The sequence below is a fragment of the Scleropages formosus genome, chromosome 15 (assembly GCF_900964775.1).
Source record: "Scleropages formosus chromosome 15, fSclFor1.1, whole genome shotgun sequence".
Taxonomy (NCBI): domain Eukaryota; kingdom Metazoa; phylum Chordata; class Actinopteri; order Osteoglossiformes; family Osteoglossidae; genus Scleropages; species Scleropages formosus.
Window position 1 is genome coordinate 18,688,411 of NC_041820.1, and position 11,137 is coordinate 18,699,547.

The 11,137-nt window shown below is 40.2% G+C and overlaps 2 protein-coding genes across 6 annotated transcripts in view; both read left to right on the forward strand.

Annotated features, from left to right (window-relative positions):
• The window catches only part of cdc42bpb (CDC42 binding protein kinase beta (DMPK-like)), a 49,945-nt gene extending 45,882 nt beyond the window's left edge, over window positions 1-4,063 (forward strand). For 2 of the 5 annotated variants that reach the window (XM_018727631.2, XM_018727633.2), the window contains 4 exons: window positions 332-523; window positions 1,050-1,158; window positions 1,274-1,344; window positions 2,163-4,063. In XM_018727631.2, the coding sequence (XP_018583147.1) occupies window positions 332-523; window positions 1,050-1,158; window positions 1,274-1,344; window positions 2,163-2,294 (504 nt within the window). In that variant the 3' untranslated portion in view covers window positions 2,295-4,063. The remainder of the gene's footprint in view (window positions 1-331; window positions 524-1,049; window positions 1,159-1,273; window positions 1,345-2,162) is intronic. The other 3 variants (XM_018727634.2, XM_018727635.2, XM_018727632.2) reach the window with 2 other exon arrangements.
• A 3,831-nt stretch (window positions 4,064-7,894) lies between these two features.
• LOC108919431 (DNA excision repair protein ERCC-6-like) lies at window positions 7,895-11,130 on the forward strand (the record flags this gene model as incomplete). The annotated part of the gene is made up of 2 exons (XM_018727395.1): window positions 7,895-10,510; window positions 11,080-11,130. Coding segments are annotated over 2 exons (2,667 nt in total), but the record flags the coding sequence as incomplete, so codon positions are not given.
• Window positions 11,131-11,137: the final 7 nt, after the last annotated feature.

Sequence of the window (11,137 nt, forward strand, 5' to 3'; positions counted from 1 at the left end):
TACCAAAGGGGCTGGGATGTGTGCTGGGGAGGGGCGGTAGTGACATACTTGCCACCGTGATTACACTGGGTGTGTTTGTGAGTGTGTGAGAGCAAGACCCATGTTTCCTCTGACACATAGTTGTATCTAGTGTAACGCATTGTATCATGAGGTCAGTCCGAATACCCCCCACAAACATGAACACGTTTTGGCAGTAGACCATTATTGCAGTCCTAACTTTGTTCCTTTTTCCCCTTTTAGCTTTCTCTCTTTCCTTTTCCCAGAAATGTCTCTTGGTGCCTCTCCTTCACTACCTCTTTCTCTTTCTCTCCCCCTTCCTTGGGTGACCTAGCAGAGTGAAATTCCCTCCCCCTCATCCTCTCGACACCATGCTCTGATATCTCCTCCAACCAACTTTGAGCACGTCTATCACATGAGCCCTATCTCTGCAGAAATTTATCTCCAGAAAGAGCCTTCTTCCCTGCAAGGCCTGTCTCAGCTCTCCTCCTGTTCCTCCTCTCCCTCCACCTCCTCCTTAGGAAGGGTAGGCTAGCATTCCCTCACTCCCTCACCACCCCTACCCTCCCATACCGCCTCTTCTCACTTCACATCCTGATGCCCATGTCCCCTTGTGACCTGTGTTTCTCCTCTCTGTCCAATGGTTTAACTGTCCAAGGGGCTGCATAGATCAGTCATGTCTGTCAGAACATGTGGTTCTAGTTGGCATATTCCTGGACTTACACTTTCTGTCTGACAGAGCAGAAGGGGTGGGTGGCTGAAATCACTTTTGTCTTCTGTTTGTGACATTCCTGCAGTCAGTCATCACCTGTTTGATGACCTCGCATGTAGACTGGTTATCCTGTACAAGAGTCAGCAAGTATCTGTGGTTTACTGATAAAGTAGGGTATTTCAGTTTTTGTTTAATGGTTTCTGTGGCATGACCTGAACACCACAAGTTAGATATCATGGAGTTACCATCAGCTGCTGGATATCAGTATGTATGTTTATTTCTAAGTCTTGACAGGAAAGAGCTCCTCAGTTCATTCTCTTTCACTCTCTCTTTGGTATAGAGTGTGGTTCCGCCCTCCCAGGAGGACTCAGGGAAGGAGAGAGTGCGTCCAGTCTCCAGCATTTCCAGGCAACAAAAGAGCAAGACCTACATCACACGCACTGCCTCAGGTGAGTCCTACCACATATCTTCACGTTATTATGTAAGTATGCCCAGATCTTTATTTCATGCGTGCCAGAAGACATTTAAAATGTAATCTTGCTTTGTTTGCCTGTGTGTGTCCAGGATCTGGAGACATTAGTGGAGGTATATCATCCAGGCACATCTCTGATCCTGACCAAGACTTGGAAAGAGAGGTGAGACTCCTATTCCCTATTTTTTTGAACATTCAAGCAATTATTCCAGTATTTTCTTCACAGGCAGAGGAGGTAAAGTCTAAGATTTTGGAAAAAAATACTGCAAGTACTAGCAGCTAAAATAGGGCCACGGGAGCAGCAGGTATGAAACATTGGGAGAGCAACTGATTGTGCTTTTGTTTATTTTACTGAGGAGAAAAAAAATGTGCTAAATCAATACATTTAAACATATGTAAGGCCATAAGCAGAGGTTCACATCTTCTTGCACTCGAGTCAACAAAAGGAGTTGAGATCAAGTGCAGAAGCTCTCTGTTTTGAATATGACGGGTAAATGACCTGCAGAGAGCAGTTTTCACTGATTAGAAGGCTGGTAAGAACAACACAGGAGGGTAAAATGGCTTTGAATAATTCAGCCAGAGGAATCCTGAATAAGAAGTTTTGGTTAAGGTAAAGACAGGTCAGAGGGCACAGGCAATCTGAGGCAGCCAAGGTCAAAGATAAAACCTTTTGAGGTCATTGCAGCATGCTTAGGTCCCAAAGGCAAAATCACTACTGGAAGGAATCAGGAAGTGGGCAAGTATAACAGCTTTTCTCCAGAATCAAGAGAATGTGAGTGTGAAAAGAAATTGAAGAGTTCTTTAGTGGTTCCTCCTGTTAACAAAATCTACAAGGACAAAGGTGAACTAATCAGGAGCTGAATAGGTTTCCTGCTGTGCCAATATAAAATACAGGAAGTACAGACTAAGGGTTACCAGCAGAAAAGTACAAAAGCCAAGGCCAGTATGTTTTCTCATGACCTGTCTCTCTTCCTGTAACAGCCGGACTCAGACTCCACAAAGCACTCAACCCCCTCCAACAGCTCCAACCCCAGTAGCCCGCCGAGCCCCAACTCACCCCACCGCAGCCAGCTCACCCTGGATGGGCTCGACCATGCCACCTTCGATGCCTGACTCTACACGGCGGCCTCCGCCACTTCGGCCAACCACATGCCCCTGCCACCCATTCCTCTTGAACTTGTTTTGCTGCAGAGTGCCAAGAAAACGTTCACTGTTGCTCCTGCCCTTGTATCCCTTCGCCCCTCTAGTCCATTGTAATTTTGTACATTCCCTGTCCAGGCCAAGTGCAGCTCTTCCCACCATGTACCCGGCACACCAAGGAGCTGTCGATAGGTGACCATTTGATTGTCACTTTGTATAAGCAGTTATGGAGTGTAGGTTAGGAGATGGGTGGTTTTTTTTTTTTTTTTTTTTTTTTTTTTTTTAAAGAATTTCCTATTTATGCTGTGAAATGTTAACTGCTAAAGAGGTGGTGAGTCTGTTCAGTTGCGCTGGGACCTGATTTCTTGGCAAGCCAGAATGGTGTTCCAGTTAACTTACACCATTCAGTTGGGCACATGCTATGCTCAAACCTGGGCAGCTTGTGAAAGGGTGCCCTTTGCAGGTGAGGAAGAGGTATTTTTAGCTACAGGGTTAAAAAAAAAAAAAAAAAAGTCCATCATTAGATTACAAGAGTTTTTACCCACAGTTATTTTTAATTTTTTTTTTTTTTTTTTTTTTTTACTGATCAGTAATTATACATAAGGCTACAGAAAGCTAAATTTGCTAGTTGTGGGTGTCAATGGATCTGTCACTTGAGGGTGTCAAAGTAAGAATGAGATAAATACTAAGATGAAATGCCCTTACCATAGTTTGTTTTGGAAAAAAGGAAAATCTTTGTTTTTAAATGTACAGTATATGTTGAGATGTTTGGGAGGTCTGCACAGGATGTAACTGTCTCCAAGGAGCAATGAATTTATTCCTATAATCTGTGATATCCCTTCCTCTCATGGGACAGATAGCGAAAAAACAAATGTCATGCTCCTTTTGGCACAAGAAATTGTACTGCTTCTGGGGACAGTTGTAGAGTTTAAGTAAAGATTAGTGTTTCACGCTCTAAACCTTCACCTTTGCAGCAGTCTACTGTAGGTGAAATGCTGCTCATTACCAAACAAAATGCAAAATGGCTGCCCATTATATTAGGAGCTTAATCAAAACTAATCTCAACTCATAAAGTCAGCATTACTCCTAGAAATTTTTACTGTTCTCAAGCTGCTGCTTCTTTTGGTTACCTTTTTAAAGAAATGCATGAAGAACCAACTCACAAAATCCCTCCGCTTCACCCTTATAGATGTATCAAACTTACAGGAACAATGTTGCACAGGATGGTTGGCTCCTGTGTGCAATGCAGCCATTTCTCTGCCTGTCCAGCAGGTGGTGCAGTTTCATGTATATTTTACTCTGTGTATTATAAATTGATTCCAGATGTTTGTGACTATTTCAGTACAGACACATATAATTTAAGGCCATTGTTGGCATATCCTGTTTGTCACTCGTGTGCCTTCAGTGCCATTTTATAAGACCATATGACATCAGTTCGATACTTGCATAATATATCTTAACATTATGGGCTAATAGTAACATACTGCAAATGGTGGTTGTTTTTTCCAGTTTCAGAAACACTGTACCAAACTTGCACATTTTTATTAGTTTACGGAACTTAATTTTGTCATGTCACCATAATCTGTTTTTATTTTCCCCTTTCTCTGTTCAGCCTCTGGAAATACTTCATTTGTCAAAACACTACTGCTTTTTTAAATCACATGTTGAAATCTTTGTAATTATTGAATTGTGAACAGGTATTTGAATAGGCAATAAAAAGAGGGAGGTACATGTTGCCATTATTGGTGTGGTGTTGCTTGTTGGTCTTTTATAATCTGCCAGTGAAATGGCTCTGACATTGGATGACATTTTTAGAGAACTCTTGACACTTGCAAGAAAGCAGTGTTCTTACTGTGGGTTATGAATCACAGGAAATATTGCACTTTTGAACAACATCAAGATCCTGGGAATCACAATGCTGCTCCCAGTGCACTGAAGCCATAACTTCTCAGTACATACCTCCTCTATGATATCTGCAGCATCTTCCCATATCACTTTGTACAGTTCCTGATCCTGGCCATGTTATCTCACCTGGACTACTGCAAACCTCTCCTGTCTTGTTTTTTTGACCACTTCCATCAAACTTCTCCAACTGACTGAGAAGTTGCTGCACGAGGTGTATGACCTGCCCAACCATTCCAGGGTATCTCTCCTCTACATTAGCTGCCTGTGTCAAATTCAGGATTCTGGTTATGACATACAAGACTATCAAATCATCTGCACCCCAATACCTATAGGGCCTGATTGTTACCTGTGCCCCCACAAGAGTTCTACTCTCTACCACCTCCCCCCGGTTGCATGTTCCTATCATAAGAGATACAAACCTAAAGCAGGTTTCTTTTCAACCCAACAGTTTCTCCAACATATCACTTTTATTCTTGTCCTCTACACAACCTAGTTTTCCAGGCTTCACCTTGGACCTACAGACAACATGAAGACCCTATTATTGTTGAAAAGGGGTTTTGATGAAATTCTGGTGTTTATGCTGCCACCTGTGGTAAACAATGGTAACTCACTCGTACTCCTATATGATTTATTGTGAAAATGAAAGTAAGACCACAAAAAGATGTTTCTGGTTGTTTCCAGATAAAGTGATGTTCAGATCATGCAGCCTCTGTGCATGGAATCAGTTATGATGCTTTTGTATCGTCTTTCTAGTTGATGAAATCTTGCTCAGTACAGACACTCAGAACATAATTCTACCAGAATTTCAGTTTGCATTATGGAGTTTCCGTATAGGCTGTGTCACTCTTATTGCAGGCTGAAAGTTCAGTTTTAGTTGATTTCCAGTTTGTTCATCTAAGAGAAGCACACAGCTGAAAACATGTTGGTGCTGGTTTACTGCATATTGATAGAATTAACGTCTGGCATCGGGTGGTTCTGTTAACTAGAAGCGAACTAAACCAGATCAGAATACTGGGATTACAGGGGAAAACCCATAGTATTTGAAGCCATCTTTTTGCCCAATCAGCAGTTATACATTTGAGTTCAAAATTCAAATTTGCCAATGAGACACTCTCTCTGTGGGTAGGAAAGTTATATAAGGCAGAGAAGAAATGTTCGTTAGTTCATTTTCAGTCGATTTCAATTTCCAGAGCGAAGTGGTATGGATCTGCAACTAAATATCTGCCTCTTCTAGTCACCTGAGTATAAAGGTGAGTCCATACACAATTATTATTCAAGTAGTGTAATTCTGTATTACTATTCATCTGTTTATAATTAAAGTGGTATAAGGCTATGAGAACAAACCTTACAGAGGACTTAAACTTGCTTTAATTTACTGCAGTGTTTTAGAGATGCTGCTTTTTGTCCATTTTAACTTGTAACCTGTGAAATAAAAAAATAGATGCATTAAGGCAGAGACCTTCCAAAATATATCACTTAATTTTTAACTGCCCCTTTTGACTTTATTTGAGGATAAGAAGCTAATTTAGAAGTGGGATCATTCTGTGTGCTCACTTTCCAGTGTGTGTAACCAGCACTATGAGTATGATCAGGCTTTCAAGCATGTAAATCTAAGATGAAATGCACATGAAAAGTGGCATTTTCATTTGAACCTTAAATCTGAGTCACTTACAAAATGCATAACATTTGTATTATGGGGGTAGAATTTACCTCTGGAGGTAAACATCACAACACTTACACTCGTAGGGAGATTCATTGTATTGATAAATGGAATACAATTAACTTTAGAAGTGGATGATGTTGGGGGGCGCAGTGGCACAGCGGGTTTGTCCCGGGCCTGCTCTATGGTGGGTCTGGGGTTTGAGTCCTGCTTGGGGTGCCCTGCGACGGACTGGTGTCCCGTCCGGGGTGTGTCCCCTGAACCGTGCGTTGCTGGGTTAGGCTCTGGTTTGCTGCGGCCCTGCCTGGGACAAGCAGCTTCAGTCAATGTGTGTGTGTGTGTGATGTGGACAAATACATGTAATTTCAATTGAGATAACCCAAAAAAAATTGAAATTGTTTGATTGACTCAGATTATATTTTGTATTAATTGATTCTGCACACATCTCTTTAGTATACAACAAAATAACTGAATATACATGCAAAATCAGCAGGAGGTATTTACTTTTTTTTACAATTAACTGCTTTGTTAAGTTTATTATCAAGATGCATACATTTACATTTACATTTATTCATTTAGAAGAAGCTTTTCTCCAAATCCACGCATTTCATATAAAATACAATGTGTACATTACATTAGCAGAAATAGACTTAGATGCAGACTCATGATTCTTAAGTGCAGTTATTTTGTTTCTTTCCACCATATGAACAAAGATGATGGAAATAAACAAAATAACTGCTCTTAAGAATCTGCATACAATCTGTCCATTCCACAAAGACATTGTGTATCTATAATTCCCTGACAAGTGATCATGAATATTAATCTGACATGAGTGGTCAGCAAGGCAGGAAAAACAAATTTATTTTCATCTTATATTCTTTTAAATACTACTTTTGTTTCCATGTTGATAAATTCCTGTGTTACACAAGGAGGGCTGACACTCACTTCTGACGAAGTACATATTAGTGTGTTCTCGATCTTGAAGCACGGATAGTAGGATATGTGATTTAAAAAAAAAAAAAACCTAAGCATCACATTAGTAATTGTGATGTGCGCTTAAAATAATGAAAGATGAAATATAGTACAAAACTGCTACTAGAATGAATAACACAAGGGAAATGGCAAATGATTAAAAGACAGTAATTTGAAAATGTGCAGTATTTACTCAAAGTTGTTTTTTGCATTTAGTTTATATTTTTTAATTCTAAATTATTTTTATTAAATATTTGGCATTTGTAGAGGTTTTAATTTGGGCAATGTCACATTGCTTTGGGAACTTTAATATTTTAAGAATCCTCTACTAAAAATTATTGCTGCAATTATGGCAAAAAATATAATTTATGAATATGTTTGAAAATTAATTTCATAATTTGGCATATACAGATTGGAATTTGTTTTACACGGAATTTTGATGTTCTATGAAGTTACAGTGTACTATATTTTCTTTTACTGCTGGATTGATATTAAGTTTTAAATTTAACTTTTGGACAGCCCAAAGTGCTAGTGGTTGTCCATCAGATTCTCCAAATAAAGAAAATAAAATAACCATTGATAAATATCATCTCCACGCACTTCTTTCAAAAGGTTATTTCTGACATGGCACAATATCTTAGAAGGGTGTAGCAGGTAGCTTTTTGATACGGGCTGTTGTTTTGAAATCATATGTCGCCAGTGTAGTACCCCAGAGCAAACTAGATACCATGAATTGAGTAAGTATTATTAAGTATCATTAATACCCTGCTGTATTAATGATAGATCATTCCAAGCCACTTATTGTACTAATCTAATACTGTAAGCTGTCTTAGGCAAAGTGTCAGCTACATTATGATTTGTGAATGAACTATGTGCATCAAGTAGTAAACAATTCTGACACACAAATACATTTTTAACTATTAATACAGTATTTGTATATAAAATACATATTTATATGTATTTAAAACATTTTTATATTTTGCAGCTTCTGGACACCATCAAAAAATAAAAAAGCATGGCCCAAGTCCACAAAGAAAATTTTGACATGGAAGAGGAAGAAGAACAGTTTGAAGATGTTTTGAACAGTGGATTTAAACTTTATAAAGAGTTACATGACCAGCTGTATGATTACCAACTCTCAGGCTTGGTCTTCTTATACAAAGCCTATGAACAGGGCAAAAAAGGAGTGATTCTAGCTGATGAAATGGGTTTAGGGAAATCCATCCAAGTTATTACATTTCTTTCTGGAATGATGGACACAGAACAAATAAAAAATGTTCTTTTAGTGATGCCCATCACTTTGAAGAAAGATTGGACTGACAAACTGAACAAATGGACTCCAGGAATTAAGTGGCAATTTTATCATAAAACAGAGGAAAATTCAACCAGGAACTTACGGAATGTTCAAATGGGAGGGGATGTCCTTCTTACCTCTTACAGGATGCTGGTCCACCACCAGACGTCACTGTCCCGTTATAAAAACAAACCCTTTACCTGGGACTGTGTCATATATGATGAAGCTCATGAACTGAAGAATCACACCACCAAGACCTTCATGGCAGCAACTGCGATCCCGGCTAAGTTCAAAATCTTACTCACTGGCATGCCTGTTCAGAGCAAGCTGCAGGAGTTGTGGGCACTTTTTTCCATTGTTGCCCCATCAGGCCTACTGGGCAGCTACAACGATTATAAGAAGCTTTACAAAGATCCAATAACTAGGGCAACAGAAGCATATGCCTCACCCAGAGAGAGAACCTCGGGAAAGGAAATATTGTGGAGACTGCAAAAGAAGATAGAGCCTTACTTTCTCAGAAGGACAAAGGACAAAATCCTTCACTCTAAGAACAGCTGTAGACTTGTTCAGCTCAACTGTAAAGAGACACCTCATCTGCCCAAAAAAACTGAATTAGTGGTCTGGATCAGACTCAGTCCCGAACAAGAAACCATGTACCGAGAACTGATTTTGTCAAGAGGGCCTTTGAATAAGGCTTGTTATTCACTGCAGGATGTTAATACTCTGAAGAGTATCTGCAATCACCCAAGACAACTCGAAGAAAATTATCTGCACCATCTGCCCACTGATATCCTTTTAGCAGAATCTGGGAAGTTAACCTTTCTGATTTCTCTGCTCAGAAGACTCATGGAGGATGGTCACCGCATTTTAGTGTTCTCTCAGTTTCCAAAAATGCTTGACATCATCCAGTATGTCTTGGAGAAGAAGAAGCTTGGACCATTTTTAAGAATCGATGGGAAAACACATCTTCAGGAACGGGAAAGGCAATGTGAGTTGTTCCAGGAGAACAGCTGCTATAAAATTTTTTTCTTCACAACTAAAGTTGGAGCCATTGGCCTGACACTTACTTCTGCCAGCCGGGTTGTCATTGTGGACCCATCCTGGAACCAAGAAGTAGACTCCCAGGCTGTAAATCAAGCTTACAGAATAGGCCAAAAAGAGAAGGTGGTGGTCTACCGTCTAATCACCTGTGGCACAGTGGAGGAGAAGATGTACCGGAAACAGGTTTTTAGAAGTGCTTTGTGGAAAAATAAAAACCTTATTCCACATTTTACCAAAGATGATCTAAGGGAGTTGTTGCCCTTAGGAGAGACACGATTCTCAGTAACTCAGCGACTGTTGGACACTGATTGTCTACGACCACATCAATCCATGGATGAGGATCTGAAATTTCATGAAACTTTCCTACGCACCTTGAATGTGTGCTCAATTTCAGACTACAGATGTCTTTCATCCACTAAGCAAGTGGAGGACCTGATGGAGGAAATAGAAACAGTGTCTTTTAGGGTCAAAAGCGATGCAGAGAAAAATATGGCAGAAGGCAAAATTCAGAAGAAAAAAATAAGAGGGGTTAGGGCTTCTCTTGGGCAGATTGGAACAAAAAAGGTTTTGAAAAAACATGCAAATCACAGAAAATCAAGCGTAATTCATGAGCGTAAGTATGCTGTTTCTCCATACAGTTCAAATAGACAGAGACGGCTGCTAAAAAAAAAACTATTTTATGATTTAGAAGATGGGAGCTATGAACACTCAGACAGGCAAAGCATGGACAGCAATAACACAGACTGTAGGACAAATACAGAAAACATCAATACAGTGATAAAGACCTGCAGACTGGGCAACAAGAAAAAAGGTTATAATACAGCAAGCAACAGTGTTGACATCTACAACTTTTCATGCATTGCAGATGACAGTATTTCAGATACAACTGATAATATGGCATGTAGCAGAGCTACGGAACTGGAACACACACGTGACCTAAAAACTGAAGATGCTGATGAAACAGCCTTTGATTCTGAAATTGCTTTGACTCCACTGACTGAGTCAAAAGCACAGGAAAATAGGCAGCTTCCTTCTTTTACTGTCTCATCAAGTCCCTACCTAAAGTCAAATGTCATGGACCATTTAGTCAGAGAACATCAATGTAGTCCACAAGTGGCTCTTAATTCACCTGAACATCCATCTCAATGTGGTTTTAAACTGCATGGTGCAATCAGGGGCTTGTGTGATTATTCCCTCACTCCCAGCAGTATGTCTCCAAGCTGCTTGCTCTCTGAACATGAGTACAGTGACCAAGGAGGGTCCTCTAGCAAAGCAGAGAAGGTCCTCAGGAAGCAAAGCAGAGAGGAAGAAATTGAGGTGAATTCCAGTGTATGTGGCTCATCAGCAATATCTAAAAGAGTTACTTTTGGTGATGTTTCTTGGAAAAGGGCCGCTTCAAAAAAGAGGAAAAGTTGTAGAAAACCTCAAAGGTATGTGTACTTCACTTCTCCACATGATGCAGACAAATGGAGAGGGCCGATTGGCAGCACCCCAGTGTTTTCTGATTTGGAGAATGAAAGTTTTGATCTTGCAGAGTCTGAGGAATCACAAGCTGAGGATGGCAACAACACAGAAACTAAGAGGATTACTCAAAGCATTGACACTCCCTCTGAACCTCAGACCAATACAGAAATGGCTTCTGTGAGACCCATGCAGACCACTTTTTCTTTTGAGAGCCCAATGCCTGCACAGAAGAGAAGTAAAAATAGTAGGATGCCATCTATACGGTGTTCACAAATCACCTTCTCAGCAAAACCTGTTTCTGAGAAAATAGACAAAGACCAGCGACAATCCCAGCCTCGTCTCATTTTGGGAGAGCTGCAGCACAAAGATCTGAAGCAGAATTGTTCCTCTGCCTCACCTCTGCTGATGGACCACCCTTTCAGAGCACCAACACCTGTGGATACAGGTTATCTGGAGAACTTTCATCGAAGTGAACTCAGC